We start from the raw sequence: 17,023 nt of genomic DNA on the forward strand, positions 1-17,023 counted from the left end.
CCTTCATTCATTTGAAGTTCAAACATTTATAAAGCACCTATATAAGCATAGTAGTATCATAGACCACTAAATAAATAAAAAAGGGATTAACAAAAAGTTAATTGTATTCTTTCTTTACATTCATAAATTCATCTTCAAAAGTTCCTCTTCAATGGCAGCCTTGACCAAGGTAACGTCTGGCTTTTCAACAAATTTCAATCTCTTCTCAAGAGTAGATAATTTCTTTAATTCAGCTGGTAGAACATCTTTTTCAAAGGAATAAGCTGGGAAGGATGACAGAGCTTTATTTACAGCATCTGCAAATTTAGCAGGGTGAGCAGTAGATAATGTGATATAATTGATGGTATTGTCATTGTCAGCACTGATCAATCTTTCTGTAGCACAAATACCAACAGCTGTATGTGGATCAATGATGTAGTGCTTTGGATTTTGAGAGATTTCATAAACTTTCTTAATGGTCTCCAAAGTTTGTTCGTTAGAAACTCTTTCAGAGGCAAAGTCTTTTAAGGCACCATTTATAACGGTTTGGTCAACTTGGAACTTACCTTCATTCTTTAATTGTTTGAACCAGTCGTCGATAGTTTCACCAGTCTTTAGATCATCACCGTTGGCAATGTATTCTCTAGCCAAGAACCATAACAATCTTTCGAAGTTGGAGGAGATTAAAATATCCATCGCTGGAGAATAAGTAGCAGCAACTTCGTCAGATCTTTCGTAGGTACCGGACTTCAGGAATCTATCTAGAATATCGTTCGCGTTAGTAGCAATGACCAATTTTTCAACTGGTAGACCCATCTTTTTGGCAAAATAACCAGCCAAGATATCACCGAAGTTACCACTTGGAACGACAAACTTGACCTTTTCTTTCTTACCATCGGTAGCTTTGAAGTAAGAGTAGAAATAGTAAGTAATTTGAGCCAAAATTCTAGCCCAGTTAATAGAGTTGACGGCACCGACATTGTGCTTAGAGTTGAATTCTTTGTCACCGAAGATGGCCTTGACGATATCTTGACAATTGTCAAATGTACCTTTAACAGATAGAGTTTGAACGTTCTTATCAGGGACAGTGGTCATTTGTTCTTCTTGGATTGGAGAAATTCTACCAGTTGGGTACAAGATGAAAACAGAAACGTCCTTCTTACCTCTTAGACCATAGATGGCAGCAGAACCAGTATCACCAGAAGTGGCGCCAACGACAGTGATTTTCTTCTTTTGGTCTTCTTGCAAGTTCTTGTTGTTTCTTTGTAAGAAATATTCGAATAAGTTACCAACAAATTGTAAAGCCACATCCTTGAAAGCATAAGTTGGGCCGTGGAACAATTCTAAAACATGTAAGTTTTCTTTAGTACCAGTGACATTCTTAGCCAATGGAGTAACATCAGTAGCACGGAAAGTAGAATAAGAGTTGTTGATCAAAGTCTTTAAGTCAGCATCTGGAATTTCCTTTGGATCCACATATAGTCTCATGATCTCAAAAGCAAGCTCTTGGAAGGATAACTTTGACCATTTGTTAAACAAAGTTTCCTCAGAGACTTGAGGAATGGTTGGTGGGATGAATAGACCACCATCAGTAGCTAAACCTTGAATTACAACTTCTTCAAAGGACTTAGCTTCGCTGGAGGAGGATCTAGTAGATCTGTAAACTTGGGATGAGGAAGGCATATGCTTCAATAGGTATACGTATGAGAGTGAACGATATCGTTTGTTGGTTATCTAACGTTAACATTCAAACTCATGTTATAGAATATGTTAATTAAAATAAGTAACAAAATCTAATTGTATTGAAAAATATAAAATCATTAATAAAATTCCAATAGTCTTCATAGATACTTTACTTGCTGAGCATATTAGACGTCGAAAATGAGTAATCACCGTTTACCAACTGGAAAAACCATTGAAAATTATTTCAGGAATTCCTGAATTCGAAGAAATGTCCGCACAAACCCGACATAATTGAAGTTTGAAAAAGTTTCATTACCAAAACAAAGAATCCATCGCAATATTTCTTCAGTGAAAGAAGCGAAACCGCTGTCATGATGGACGGTAAGGGTAAGAGAACATTTGAACGTTTATGATCCAGAGGTAGTCAGTTGTATGTGAAACAGGATGAAATGCACCAAAGAACGATGGCATATATACATATATATATATATATATATATATACGTAAGTACGTAACTTTACAGGGCTCCATACAACCTTTTTTATCATTGTTGATTTTATATTATTACAGAAAGTATTGATATATGAGTATACGTAAAGGTTGGTTGTATGTAATGTGGGCGTTAATTTTCAGAGATTCCATTATAATCTTCCGTTAGCAAGAAGAACACCCAGATTTTCAAACAATATACCTTCGTTGTCTTTATAAAATTGTGCTCTTCTGACAGTGTCCTCGTTGAAGCCCTCGTCACCAGAAAGAACCTTTAGAGCATTAGCAGATGATCCCATATATTCTTGAAGTGCTGGTACAGGATTTGTAGCCATTTTTTTGAAAAAGTAATATTTGTCGGCACTAGAATTTAATTGTAATAGTAAATTGTTTGATTGTTTTTCTAGATCATCCAATCTAGGTTGAACTTGGTTTGAAAGTTCGTCTAATTCAGATAATAATTTCATACCTTCAGTAGACAATTCATTTGGATGAAGACCGGCTGGGTTTTGTAACTGGGTTACATCTGGCACTTCAACATCAAACACAAGTTCTCCATAAGTAGTAGCTTTATCAACCCTAATTACATAATCTGTCTTTATGGGTTTTATTGGTGCTATATGACTGTTCACAAGATTTGGTAATTCTGATAATTTTAATGTCTTTTCCTCATCTTCCTTTTTATCATTAGTGGTCAAATCTTCAATATCTGTAGAAAATGGATCTTTATCAGTATTTTCAGGGAGTAGCCTAGATAAAAATTCATCTAGTTTAACATAAGTCTTTTCACCATTTGTAGTATTATTCCCATCTATAGAGTTACCATTTGCTTCAGTTTGATTACCCACAAGCAAATTGTTTAGAAGAATATATTTATAGATGGAATAAATTGCCTCATGGAGTGAACCTTGGGATTTACCAATCAATAAGGCAAGGTCAGAAGAATATTCCAAATTGTCACCACTAAATCCTTTCAACTGAATAGTCACTGTACAATTGACATTGGATGTACCAGATCTTTTAATATCCAAACCGTCAAAATCAACAGGATTCTTTGGATCAAAATGCCATTCGACCGCGTCATAAATTACAGATTCCATAGTCGACTCAATAACTTTCTCTGGTTCAGTAGATTCTGACACATCAATATTGTTATTCGTATCTGGTGATTGCAAAGGTAAATTAATAGTGTTCGACGTATCTATATCAACGTTTAGATCATTTGATTCACCAGCCGTCATATCAACATCTTTATCCTCAGATTGATCATCTGAGTTAACTTTAGGTGGGAGTTTGAAATCAACAGCAATATCTTGAATATATGAACTAAATTTAGATCTATTAGTATCATCTGCAGTTTGTGAATCCAATAACCGACCCTCTATTCTCATGGTCCACGAACCATCCTCAAGCTTGTTGGACGTATCTTGCCATGGTTGATTTTCAGCAATATTAGAGACATAAATACGTAAAAATTTGGTTTGGTCCTTATCATGATGAGAAAAATCTCTGTGAGCTTGCTTAGAGTTGTTCCATTGGGAGATACTTTGGAAAATATCAATTTTTTTCCTAGCTAGATAAACATCCAATTTCTTTTCAGCTTCAATAAGTTGTTGATAAGAATCCAATTCAGGAATTAAATTGACTAGATGAGAGGGTATATACGAATCGGTAGGATGGTTCGTTGGCATTGGATTAGTACGCTGAATATTAGCGGCTGCTTCATTATTATTCGTAGACACTGCAGTTGCTTTGGCATTGACACCAGTTTGCGCCTTACCACCTGTTTTATTTGCACCACTTTTAGTCATCTTGTGTTAAATGCACCTAGTGTTATGTCTTTTTCAAATATCTTCACAGATAGTGCAAAAAATAATTTATTGAAAACGTAAACGTAAGTTCTTTGAGTTTTATTAAATTTCAAGGTCCTGATATTGTTATTTCTCATATCATTGTATGCTTTTACTGTAAGGTTATTTCAATTTACTTATTTATTTTTTTCCATTTCACTTTTTTCTTTTGGTTAAAATAAAATATAACAACAAACAACAAATTTAGTGCGATGAAAAAAGTTAATTTCGCAATTTCGCGCGCATCTTTCTGGTTGTTTAGTAAACTTACGTTTTACTCAAAAGACTGAATGAACTGAATAACAATTAATCTGCCAGTAAGTTAACTCTTAAGCACTCCTTCTTAATGGAGTTTATACGTAGTGGTGACGGCCATCGTAGTGATATCTTGTCCCCCCTTTTTAGTCAATTCTATCTTTAAAAACTGTTCCTCAATGTTAGATTTTATAGATAAATCTTGAGCTACTCGTATTACATATTAATGGCTAGATCATCTATGGAATGCGACTTACAAAACTATATCATTTACTGGATCATAAAATTACTATATATACATTAGATATACAATATGCAATTTCTTTCTAAATATAAAACAAACAAACAAACAAAGGAAATGTGATATGTATATTCCCAGATTACATTCTAACCTTTTGTTTGTTTTTTTGACGTCTTTCTCTCTTTTCCTTCATCTTTTGATCAATCTTCTCTTGTTCACCAGTCTTCTTTAAATTACGTCTCTTTTCCTTCTCAGCTTCTTTCTTTTCTTCCTTTTCTCTCTCCAAAGCTGCCTCTCTAGCTATCTTAGTGATCTTACCCAATTCAATAGTACGCATATTATTGGCCTTCTTTAACATATCGTTGGTAATGAAGGAGGTTTCGTTCTTTTGAACCAAAGTACGAGTGTAATTATCATATATTTCAACTACCAAACCGATCAATTGGTTTAATAATACAAGCTCTTTCTCATTCGTTGGTACATGAGTACGAATGACACAACGTATCTTCTTAGTAGCGTTCCAAACGGAAGTATTCTCAGGTTTATCAGCTGGTAAATCAGTGAAACTGATAAATTCCAAAAGATCTACTGTCTGATTCAATAAGTTGTTCAACGCATCCTTCTTGCAATAGGAAGTGATGAAACCGTTCAATTGATTCATTTCAGACATGTAGACATATTCGTTTGGTAAATCGTCGCCTTCAGTAGTATGAGTCAAGGCCAAATAATAATTATCATGACGAGATTGATTCATAAAAGCCTTGTTGACTATGGAGGAAATAAACTTGAAGTTGTTTAAGACTTCGTTACTGTTACTGTTAACGTTAGCATTTTCACTACCTACAAAAACACCATTTGGTTTAATTTCAATTTCACAGAATTCAGCATCAGTATCCATAGCTAGGATTGGGAAATACCAACCCATTACATTTTCTAAAAACATAGACAATGGATTGTTACGAGGGAATAAATGTAAATGAACATTGATACCTTCGATACATGAACGACCAGTGGAGAAACTTGTTAACCAAGTATGCAAATGCTGGTCCATGTACAATCTATTTTCACTACCTTGGGCAGTGAAACCAACACGAGCAAATTTCAACTCATCTTTTAAAAATGCATGAACCGAGTTAAACATCTTATCAGCACGGGATACATTGACAGAGGTACCAACCTTATTGACGATAAAGATAAACACCACAACACCAATGAAAAATAATTCGAAGGACCAATTGTATAACTTAGCTCTTTGTAGCACGGTCATCTCCATCTTTTCCTCGTAAGGAATGGAAGTGTAATTACGATTCAAATCATTGATAAACTTAAGGAAAGGTGCGAATGGCGTGGTACCATTTGTTGTGTTACTCATCTTTACAAACGCAATAGCGATACTTTGCTTGTTAACAAAACAAAACAAATATTGATAAGTGAGTGCTATATAAAAGAATTAGTACCATTATAAGTTCCTTTTAACTATTAAAGCACAACACAATTGGTTTCAAGTCTTAATTTTCGTCAGTGTACTCGTTGGTGGTAGTTTACTGTAAGGTGAACGAACACCTTTCTTGCTCCCACCGATGGATAGCCGAAGGAGAAAAAAATTATTGTTATTTCATGCAAGCTTAGTTAATTTTCAGTTTACCCGGAGCACTTTAAAAAAAATTTCTTTTGGAGTGTGTATATATCATTATATATAGGTGTTTGCCGTTAAAACTAAGTAAAATACAATTGTTCAAACACGTTAAACGTAAATTTAGTGTTATATATGCGAATCCTACTTTCTACGTTTAGAGTCAGGTTCATCCTGTGTAGTTTCTGGTTCGTCGGAGCTCATCATTTTAGATCTTACTAAGTCCCTAATATAGACCTCTAATTCTTCTTCTGCGTTACCACCTTGAATAATTTGTTCCAGTTTCTTCTTACGAGCTAACGACTCAGAATCTAAATCCTCATCTCTATCATTCTCTAATGTGTAACGTATATTGTCCTTAAATTCTGCCATCATATTTGCATCAATTCCTAAACTATCTTGTTCGATCGGAACACCTGACTTCTGTCTTAAATATTGAATAAGTTCTGGAAATTCTTGATCTTCTTCAGTAACTTGTAACGCCGTTTTGCCTTCACTGTTAGTAATATTCAGATCACATCCTAATTCTTCAATAAGAACCTTTGCTGTATTTAAATCCTCAGTGTGATGAAGCGGAGTATCACCATCGTTATCCTTGACATTAACATTGCCACCAAACTCATTCGTCAGACGACGAAGAAGATCTATATGACCATATGAAGCAGCTGCATGCATGGCGGTATAACCATTTAAATCTGGTGTGTTTGCCGTTATGCTAGGATTTTCTGCTATAAACTTCTCTACGAGGTCACTTCTCCCATCACTTGCGGCTATCCAAATATTCATATTGTGCTCTTTATTTTTAAAGAAGACAGGATATTCTCAAAAATTTCAACTTGAATTATCCAGATTAAGTTAACAATTAAGGATAAGATCCATGTATATGATCACACTAATGACTAGTTTTAGTTATAGTAGTTGAAAAAAAAATTTTGTTCAATAAATATTTTCATTAGAATAGAAAGAGGGCATCGAGCAAAGAAAAATAAAAACAGAGTAAGAAACGGTAGAGAGTACATTTTTGGTGCGATGAGAAAGTGTTATAACATGAAGAAAATTTATATCGTTATAATAAAAGACAAATAAAACATTAAAATTTACATTCGTATATATATGCATGTATCTAATCAAAACATGGTATATAGTGCAATAATTACGGCTGGTCCTGAACAGACACCACACCAGAATAAAACATTGTTGAAAACAGCTTTATCCTTTAGGATTGTGCTGCTGACGTATGCCATTGGTAATTGAGACAATTGGAAAAGGAATAGATAACCTCTTAGCCTTTTCCAAATGATGATCATAGCAAGTTCATGGAAGATGGAACTCAACACAAAAGTGAATAGCGTGGCTTGTACTTTGGTTAGTTTCCAGTTGTTCATAGATGCATGGTAGACATGTCTTACTAAGAATTTGTGAACTGGGACATTCCAAATTCTGGCAAACTCTGACCATGAAACACAATTCCACCAATCACCATAGAAATATCTATCTGCGAATCTAGTCAATTCTGCAAAACAATTCAAAATAGCATCCCAAATCAAATAGAAACATAACATATATATAACTGTTAGACCAGGATCAATTTCTGCTACCAAGTAGAACCATTCCATAGTTCTTACTGTTCTATTCTCCAAAGGGTGATCTCTGAATTTCAAAGCACGTTCTAATGGTGGTAACATGAATAACTGTGCAACGACAATAAGGATGAAAATTGTACCAAATATAGCACAAACTTTTTCAAAGACATACCCCCATCTAATTCTTTGGGTTCTTGGGTATTCAAATTGATACACAACAGCAGGGAACATGGTAAACATGAAATAATTTGGAATTGTAATATTATCTGGGAATTTCATGTTACTGTCATTTGAAACAGTTTGAGTATTCAATTCAAATTGACAGAAATCTCTACTTCTTTCTAATACTTTAATAATGTTTTTACCTGCTGTATCCTTATATTTAGCTAGAGCCTTAGTAGAATAAGCCAATTCTCTTGTTATACACCACAAATACCCATTGAAAAAAGAATATGAATGCATTTTCATTAAATACACAACTGAATGCAAAAATAGGTAAATTCTAGAGATCCAATGAAGGTCGACTAGACATAACGTAGCGTAATAAAAAAAAATCATAAATCCGAACTCATAAATGGTCGCAATCCAAATACCAGTACTCTTCCATTGAATTAGGTTCTTTTTAACCAACCATTGGATGAATACCACACCGTATGAGGCAACATACATTGCAAAATCAACTTTGGCAACAGCCATTTTCTTGGTAATGAAAATATTTAAAATTTCAAAATTTCTAAAATCACCGTACTCTGTCTTATAATCTATAAGACCCTTGACAATAATCAAACCTAGAATCATCCAAAACATAACATATAAACCAGAGAAATTTAAAATATATTTCGTTGGAACTCTTTTATAGTTGAATGTGGAGGAGTTTCTTACCAAATCTGATGTACTGACTGACGTAGACATCATAGGAGTATCTAAATCAACAGTACTAGTAACTGCAGATCTTGAATCCAATCCATTGTCCTGCTTTTCAGGATTGATCCCCAATTGTTTTTCCAGAGATATTTCTCTTTTCATTTCTTTCTTAGATTTTTCAAATGCTTTAATCTGTTTTTCGAGAACTGGTCCTTCAAACGATGATAAATATGGTTCATTAATTGCACCATCAAAAATAGAAGGTCTATTATCAAAATCAACATCAGAAAAGAAAGAAATTATAGATTCATTACGATATCTACGTTTCTCAGCTATATGCAAGTTTTTCAAATATCTCTTTAAAAATTCATCATTATGTAACAATTTACTATCTTCTTCTGTTTGATGACTAATGATATGTTTCAAATCGTTATGATCTTCAGAATTAACATGAACATGGTCCTTATTATCTTCATTATCTTGTGTACTCATTACTTTGTCGTATGCAATTGAATGACGACGTTTATCACTCTCTATAGAATTCAGATTTTGAATCTCTATAAATTCTTCGTCCTTTAATAAATCTCTATCTGTCATAATGAAAGTTTAATCTCGAGTTGAAAGGAAATATATTATTATCCTTTTAGATGATATATTGTTTAAATGAAGGTTTATAAACAAAATATCGATAATTGATTTGATTTAACAACAACCGATAATTAGAGAAATATAAATAGGATATACAAAACTTATCCTTTTAATTAATTAATAATTATTTTAAATTGTATATCGTAATAAATGAGTTCGACGGATCTTCTGTTTCAAACCGAGAATGAAATGGAAATAGGTGCAGATGATAATTCAAAAACTACTCACTTTATGAATAAATAAGTTCATATACAGTTTTAAAGCAAGAAAAATAAATACCCATAAAGGGAGAAGATATACGTTAACTATTATGTATATCGTGCCTGTTGTTGTCGTTGTAGTTGTTCCATCTCTCTTGGGATTAGTTTCCCTTTTTCTGACGAAGAGTGAAAAATCCGCGGATTAGCAATTTCAAGTACGATTCGTTCTGTTGTATGCGATGAATTAAGAGGAAGTATGACCAAACAGAGATACAGAAACACTTTTTATCTTAACAACCGAAGAGTTTTCGGTTATAGTAAATAAGAAAAGAAGGAACGTTACAGTGACATACCCATTTACCCATATTCACGCAATATATGCTTATATGGTATTTTCTCTATATAACAAATGTGCTATATAATAAATAATATTTGTTATATTTAGTGTAGACATCCGTTGTCATTCGAATAATTATATCGTAACAACAGTTGGATACAAATGACATAATTTTACAAATCATAGATCTTAATGAATAATAACTAAATACTATTACGATATAATAATGAATCTCATTATGGAAAGTGTGATACTAAGTAGCAAATTAATTTAAGTATTCATTTGATCTCAATCCTTGAGAGTCCCTGCAGAAATTAATTGTTTATGGGGTACATATTTTATGATGTTTAATTATAGTAAAGAAGCTTATCTTCTAAACTTTGTCCTTATCTTTGATTTTACATTCAATTGTTCCAGTTATGTAATGTCTTAAACGAGTGAATATTCTATCAAAAACGTGCCGAAATTTTTGTTTGTTGAACTTTCGTTTAGGAATAATAACCGTTTGAATATATTAGGAAGCTTATATAATAGTTAAATAGAGAGCGAACCAGTTATTAGAAGGTTTGAATCAAGTGAACTGGTATTTGCTACAGTTTATCAACATATTATATATTTGTAAATAATTTGTTTATAAAGGGACTACATTGAACGATATCGCGTTCATTCACATGTACGACGCATCCTCCCTTTCCCCCTTTCTTTATATCTAGTAACCAGACCAGTATATCTACTTTCTACGATTCTTGATATTGTTATTTCACGCCAACACTATTTTTCACTTCAGATACTATTATTCATTGGATCTCAAATCCATTTATATAGTTAAACTTCAAAATAAATAACTTACTTGGGTCCATTACTTCGCGCAGTTTTGTTTGGAAGAGAGATAACTAGAAGAAAGATAAAAAAAAATTGCTCGCTACCTAGCATAGTCCATAAAAATGAAAAATTTCAAAATAGTTTAAATCGATGAGCTGAAAATATTCTGTTATGAATAAAGTAATACATATATAGAAACTTAGATAAGAGCATACATATAGAAAAATATCATAAGTACGTCAATATACTTCGAACAGAATAAACTCACATATTTAGAAAATGTCTCGTCCAGAAGAATTAGCCCCACCAGAAATCTTCTATAATGATTCGGAGTCCAAAAAGTACACTGACTCTACCAGAGTTCAGCATATCCAAGCTAAGATGACATTACGTGCTCTAGAACTATTAAACATTCCAGATAATAGCTTTATCCTTGATATTGGATGTGGTTCCGGTCTGAGTGGTGAAATTTTGTCCGAAGAAGGTGGTCATATGTGGTGCGGTGTAGATATATCGCCAAGTATGTTAGCGACGGGACTAACAAGAGATTTGGAAGGTGATTTAATGTTACAAGATATGGGTGTTGGTATCCCATTCCGTGCTGGTACATTTGATGCGGCTATAAGTATTAGTGCTATTCAATGGCTATGTAATGCTGATACATCTTATAATGATCCGAAGAGAAGAATGATGAGATTTTTTAATACATTATTTGCTGCTTTGAAGAAAGGTGGTAAATTTGTTGCTCAGTTTTATCCTAAAAATGACGATCAAGTCGATCAAATCTTGCAGGCTGCTAAAGTTTCAGGTTTCAATGGTGGTCTTGTTATTGATGATCCTGAATCTAAGAAAAATAAGAAATTTTATTTAGTGTTAACATCAGGTTCACCAAGAACGAAACAAGACCAAGTGAACCTTCAAGGTGTGACAATGGATGCTGAAGAACTTGGAGATAATATGACCAATCATGCACGTAGAGCACGTAAGGGTAAAGAGATGGAATCCAGCAAGAGTTTCATTAATAGGAAGAAAGATTTAATGAGAAAACGTGGTAGAAAAGTTGCCAAGGATTCTAAATTCACTGGTAGAAAGAGAAGACCCAGATTTTAATTTGCAACAAGATTATTACTCACATTTAGAGATTTATTCTTCATCACTTCTTAAAAATTCCGCATTCATAACTTTATATATATATGTATATAGAGCAAATACAAGATAAAACCTGAGAAAGGGTCACCATATATCATTTATTTTCTCTATTTTTAAATATCCTATTCAGATGATCAATATAAACATTTATAAAATTGGAACAATCCTTAGCTTGTTTTTGTTTTTGCAATATATAATAATATGGACGATCATTATAAAATGGTAACAAGTTTTTCGCCCCTGACCTCTCCCTTTCTTAATTTATCAATCAATCCAGGGACATCATCTAAACCATTTTTACAGATCTTCACTGGCATATTAGAGATACCACCTTGTTGAATTTTTGGTGCAATAAAATTAATAAACTTGGAGACATCTCTTCTATAGATTGGATTTGGAGGGAATGTATATTCTCCAATCTTAACTTCATAACCAGTTACTGAATATATTAAAGTACTGATAATCTTTACATTATCCCTACGAATCTCCGTTGGAATATCGTTAATCGTTAAAAATACAAGTTGCATAATGGTAACGGGTAAGTCATCAGCTGCACATTGGTATACTTGTCTAATTGTATATTGTTCTGAAACAGCATCAATCAAATGTTGAATATTATTATATTTACTCTTTATTTGTTGAACGACATCCTTATCATGATAATCAAAGACGTCATCGGCGCCAAATTCCTTTAATAACGCTTCATGTTTCTTGGAAGCGACAGCAATAATCTTACTATATGAATGAGTTCTCTTAGCCAATTGAATAGTCAATAGTCCAACACCAGTAGCACCACCCCAAACTAATAATGGGAAATCATTTTGGGATTTTATTGGTTCCCATTCCAATCTGTTCCTTAAATCATGAAACAATATACCACCAGCAGTAGTTAATGAAACAGGTAAAGAGACAGCTGCTTCCAATGACTTCACAGGACCTGGTGCAATGAAATCTACAGATTTTCCAACAGATTTCCAATCCGTTGAAGCAAGAAGAGTAGTTGCAGAGTCGACGACAACATATTCTGCTAAGGCACCATTGTCAGGAGTTCTATTAGAAGAACCATGAACAAAAGAATAGACAAAATCACCAACTTTAAATTCCTGTTGAACAATTTCATCACCGCTAGAATCCCTCCTTGCAAATTCTGAGAAAGTTGGTGATCCTAGAAGTATAACTTCACCAACAACATCACAACCCATAATAGCCCCCTTTTTGGCCAATTTATAGTCAATATGTTTCCATTCAGATGTGTTCAATGCAACAGCAGCTGTTTTAATTAGCATATGACCTTCTGGAATATAGGTTGCTACTGGAACATCAGTTTTCACAAAAGCGTTACCATCATCAATGACAACAGCTTTCATACTATTTGGGACACCTTGAGGTTGCATACTTGAAAATTGTTATGTTTTCTTGTTAATTTTATTTACCTTATGACACTATTATTGAACTCCGATTCGTAATAAAGGGTTACAATCCAAAGAAGTTTATTTGAAAATATTATTGTAAAAAAAGTTCCTTATATAAAATAAAAATATATATCAGTTCATTGGAATAATAGAATGAATTGATCTTCCAAAGTATATATGTAGGTGTGTGTCTGAATAATTACAATACAATTTATTATTAAAAAATTACACGTTATGAGATGATCTGCCAAAGGTGACCCTTGTTCTCCTTCCTTTTTCCTTCGTGCACCACCACGATCATCTCCATAGGCGAATAGTAACAGAAATAAATAATAAAATGTCTGACTAAGCCGGGGAACTCTAAGAAATTGTGTCGGTTACTACAGGAAACGTCTAGCGATTCAATAATAAACAGCTAAGAGATTATAAAATGTGCGTACACACAGAGAGAGAAATAAATGCAGTTTACTTCATTTTTGGCACATTTTACGTTTTTGATTATCATTGTATAGTATGCATAATAAATATATTTGTAATGCGCTCAATAGCACTTTTGTCATATAATTTGCTTAATAGTTCACATGTTTAAACTATCGGAGAATACCGAATCCAATATGGCATGTGAAATAATAATTATTATTCGTAAATTTTTTAACTTGTCATAATAGTTTATAAAATGTTGGATGTCATTATGAGCTTCATACCTGGACAGTACTGTTACGGTTATTATTACTCATGCTTTGCCAAAAGTTGTAAAGTCACATGTGATTACCGTGTATAACGATAATTATTTGTCACTTAAATTTTTATTAAAGCGAACAAACTAAAAAACAAGATTACTGGAGAGGTTTCTCTCATCAAAGATAGAACAAATAAAGGATGAAAAACATTACAAAAGCTGAACAACCTTTATCGATAAAGAAACAAAACTTCCAAAACAATCTTTATAATAGGATTGATCAAGAAAATATATTTATCGACAATGTTGAAGAGTGTTGGAAGGATATCTGCTAAGTTTCCAACAAGAATCTGTCTAACTCCGTTGACTAAGAGGTTCTATCAGTTACCTATTGGTTCACGTAAAATTGTACCAGTGTATCCACCTGTTCAAACTGAACCTGCTGTTAAGAATGCTACTTTGTTACAGAAACTATCTGAAATAGACTTGAAAGAAAACCTAGATACTGATGGTTGGAGATTTAATTTGATCGACAAAAATAAAAAGGATTGCATTAGAGCGGGAGATATTATCAGAATTGTCTATAACAAAGAAAAATGTTCGTATGACAACTTCATTGGTTACATTCTATCTGTTGATCGTAAAGAAAGAATACAGGATGCATCCGTTCTATTGAGAAACCAGATATCCAAAGTTATGGTCGAGGTTAGAGTCCCATTGTTTTCTCCCCTAGTAGAAAGAGTAGATATCTTGAAGAGAGCGGATGGTTCTAGAAAGAGAAACAAACATTATTATATTAGAGGTACTAAGTTGGATGTTGGTAATTTAGAATCTAAATTGAGAAAGAAATAGACAAGTATACATAATATTATGTATTAGCATGTAAATATGATAGTAATGATAATATATTCAATAAAATTGGCACATTGTCAAATTCGCAGCTTCCTCCTCTTCTACATGGATATGCTGTATATAAATTTATTATGGCAGCGTGGCGTCCGTTGGATGTCATACTAATAAGAAATATTGGAAAATAAGGAAATGCGACACAAAATAAACAACTTAATTAATTTATTATTATATAAAGTTGGAAATATAAATAATAATAACTTCGTAGTTTTATGTAACTAATGATTGTTTTCCCCTTGTTTTAGTAATTACCTTAATCGTTGTCACTAATATACATATTCTAAAAAATTAGGTGTAGATCAGAGTACTTATTTAAGAAAATCCAGATAACTCAGAAGAATGAAAATCTTTAATATAACTTTTTTGTTAGTTTCTCTTTTAGCAACTAATAAGGTTATCGGATTGGAATATCTAGTTAGTCTTAAAAATGATGAAACAATTCAACATTGCATGGAATCATCAATTAGTAAAGGGTATTCGGTTAAAGAATTCTTTGGTGCCAAAATTGGGAAGACATTTTCTATTGGGAGTTTTAGAGGTTTAACTGTAGAATTATCTTCAAGAGAATTATTAGAAAAGCTTAAAATGAATCCTTTTGTTGCAGATATTGTACCCAACATCCGAGTCAAGGCATTTGATGACGAAAAAGGAGTAACCGATAATCAAATTAATTCTGATAATGTTAATGAAGAATTGAAGTCTACTAGAGAGGTTCAAAATTTTGTGAATCAAAATTATTATAAAGAGAGATACAAAAATTATGAGATCGAAAATGAAAGCGGTAATGAATACGACGATGATGAATCAGAAAATAATAATAAAGATGACTATTATAGCAAACCTAAAGTAGTTAAAAAACAATTTGGTGCTCCAAGACATTTAGCTCGTATTTCCCGTCGTAGCCAGTTACCATTTGATTTTCAAAATGCAGAAAAATACAAGGGATCATTTAATTATTACTATGATAAATGGAATCAAGGTTCTGATGTCAGAGTATACATTCTAGATTCTGGGGTTTATAATAATCAATGTGAATTTGAAGATAGAGTAAAATTTGGCCATGATTTTACCGGTGAGGGTCCTGGTGATGGTAATGGACATGGAACACATGTAGCAGGTATTGTCGGTTCAAAAACATTTGGTGTAGCAAAAAAAGTTACTATAGTTGATGTTAAGTGTTTAGATGCTAGAGGTCAAGGAACATTAATTACTGTTTTATCTGCAATTGAATTTGCTGTTAATGACTGTAACAAGCATCCAAGAAAAAAGTGTGTCGCTAATTTAAGTCTTGGTGCTCTCAAGAATACAATTATTAATAATGCTATCAGAGCTGCAGTAGAGGATGGTGTTGTGATGGTTGTTGCTGCAGGCAATTTTAATATGAATGCTTGTTGGAGCAGTCCCGCCTCGGCACCTGAAGCTATTACAGTAGGCGCATTTGATGATCGAATTGACACTATTGCTAAATTTAGTAATTGGGGACCATGTGTTGATATTTTTGCACCTGGGGTAGGTATTATGTCATTATCAAACAGATCATATCCAAAATATATTTCATATTCTGGTACTTCTATGGCTTCTCCCAGTGTGTGTGGTATGGCTGCATTATTATTAGATAAAGGTCTAGAAAGTAAAGATATTAAAAGTAAATTAATTGAAATGGCTACAGATGATATTTTCCAAAAGAGAACATTAATATTTAAACCGAAGACCCCAAATAGAGTATTGTTTAGTGGTATTGATAAAGAGGACGATGAATGTAACAATATGAATTATCCTCAATTAGATTTGGATGCTTTAATTGAAGAGTTAAACGAATATTCAACTTCTTTTGATATCAAAGAGAAATATAGTAAAAATTATAATTTACGTCTTGATAATGATGTTTTACTTCCCTTTCAAGAGTCTCAAATCAAGAAACGGAGTGTAGATCAAGCTATTTAAGATTTTGTTTACTAATATTTTTATTTTCTTCATTTCTCTTCCAAAAAAAACAAGGAGAGTAAATTTAATAAATAATAATATTTAAGTTATAATTCATTTTAAAATTGAAAAATCTACTACTAAACGTAATATTTCCTTTATTTTGTTTAGCCAACCAAATGAAGTCAATTTCAGAACTTTTATATATATATTAATACAATTATTATTATCCTTGAGTGTCATTATGATGTAATTATTTTTAATAATTCAAATAAATGTTGAAGATTTCCAATTAATCGATCACTTATATAGTAGTTGAATTTATTATCTTAACGTTTAAAATAATGCTACTTTCTCTATTGTAGCA

General features: G+C 32.7%; 9 protein-coding genes across 9 annotated transcripts; 3 read left to right on the forward strand and 6 right to left on the reverse strand.

Moving 5' to 3' along the window:
• Positions 1–120: 120 nt before the first annotated feature.
• On the reverse strand, positions 121–1,662 carry THR4 (threonine synthase THR4; the record flags this gene model as incomplete). Its single annotated transcript, XM_041548378.1, has 1 exon — positions 121–1,662. The coding sequence occupies one exon, from the start codon at positions 1,660–1,662 to the stop codon at positions 121–123; it is 1,542 nt and encodes a 513-aa protein (XP_041404312.1).
• Positions 1,663–2,303: 641 nt separating this feature from the next.
• RSC6 (Rsc6p) lies at positions 2,304–3,962 on the reverse strand (the record flags this gene model as incomplete). The annotated part of the gene is made up of 1 exon (XM_041548379.1): positions 2,304–3,962. One exon carries the CDS (start codon positions 3,960–3,962, stop codon positions 2,304–2,306), a length of 1,659 nt encoding a protein of 552 aa, XP_041404313.1.
• Positions 3,963–4,636: 674 nt separating this feature from the next.
• KABA2_01S09966 (uncharacterized protein) lies at positions 4,637–5,869 on the reverse strand (the record flags this gene model as incomplete). Its single annotated transcript, XM_041548380.1, has 1 exon — positions 4,637–5,869. The coding sequence occupies one exon, from the start codon at positions 5,867–5,869 to the stop codon at positions 4,637–4,639; it is 1,233 nt and encodes a 410-aa protein (XP_041404314.1).
• Positions 5,870–6,274: 405 nt separating this feature from the next.
• Positions 6,275–6,916, reverse strand: KABA2_01S09988 (uncharacterized protein; the record flags this gene model as incomplete). Its single annotated transcript, XM_041548381.1, has 1 exon — positions 6,275–6,916. The coding sequence occupies one exon, from the start codon at positions 6,914–6,916 to the stop codon at positions 6,275–6,277; it is 642 nt and encodes a 213-aa protein (XP_041404315.1).
• A 341-nt stretch (positions 6,917–7,257) lies between these two features.
• On the reverse strand, positions 7,258–9,174 carry ARE1 (sterol acyltransferase; the record flags this gene model as incomplete). The annotated part of the gene is made up of 1 exon (XM_041548382.1): positions 7,258–9,174. The coding sequence occupies one exon, from the start codon at positions 9,172–9,174 to the stop codon at positions 7,258–7,260; it is 1,917 nt and encodes a 638-aa protein (XP_041404316.1).
• A 1,689-nt stretch (positions 9,175–10,863) lies between these two features.
• BUD23 (18S rRNA (guanine1575-N7)-methyltransferase) lies at positions 10,864–11,694 on the forward strand (the record flags this gene model as incomplete). The annotated part of the gene is made up of 1 exon (XM_041548383.1): positions 10,864–11,694. One exon carries the CDS (start codon positions 10,864–10,866, stop codon positions 11,692–11,694), a length of 831 nt encoding a protein of 276 aa, XP_041404317.1.
• Positions 11,695–11,945: 251 nt separating this feature from the next.
• Positions 11,946–13,127, reverse strand: KABA2_01S10054 (zinc-binding alcohol dehydrogenase family protein; the record flags this gene model as incomplete). The annotated part of the gene is made up of 1 exon (XM_041548384.1): positions 11,946–13,127. The coding sequence occupies one exon, from the start codon at positions 13,125–13,127 to the stop codon at positions 11,946–11,948; it is 1,182 nt and encodes a 393-aa protein (XP_041404318.1).
• A 1,000-nt stretch (positions 13,128–14,127) lies between these two features.
• On the forward strand, positions 14,128–14,676 carry IMG1 (mitochondrial 54S ribosomal protein bL19m; the record flags this gene model as incomplete). The annotated part of the gene is made up of 1 exon (XM_041548385.1): positions 14,128–14,676. One exon carries the CDS (start codon positions 14,128–14,130, stop codon positions 14,674–14,676), a length of 549 nt encoding a protein of 182 aa, XP_041404319.1.
• Positions 14,677–15,072: 396 nt separating this feature from the next.
• RRT12 (Rrt12p) lies at positions 15,073–16,677 on the forward strand (the record flags this gene model as incomplete). Its single annotated transcript, XM_041548386.1, has 1 exon — positions 15,073–16,677. The coding sequence occupies one exon, from the start codon at positions 15,073–15,075 to the stop codon at positions 16,675–16,677; it is 1,605 nt and encodes a 534-aa protein (XP_041404320.1).
• Between the last annotated feature and the right edge of the window lie 346 nt (positions 16,678–17,023).

This window comes from Maudiozyma barnettii (assembly GCF_903064755.1).
Source record: "Maudiozyma barnettii strain CLIB 1767 genome assembly, contig: KABA2_01, whole genome shotgun sequence".
In the NCBI taxonomy this organism is placed as follows: Eukaryota; Fungi; Ascomycota; class Saccharomycetes; order Saccharomycetales; family Saccharomycetaceae; genus Maudiozyma; species Maudiozyma barnettii.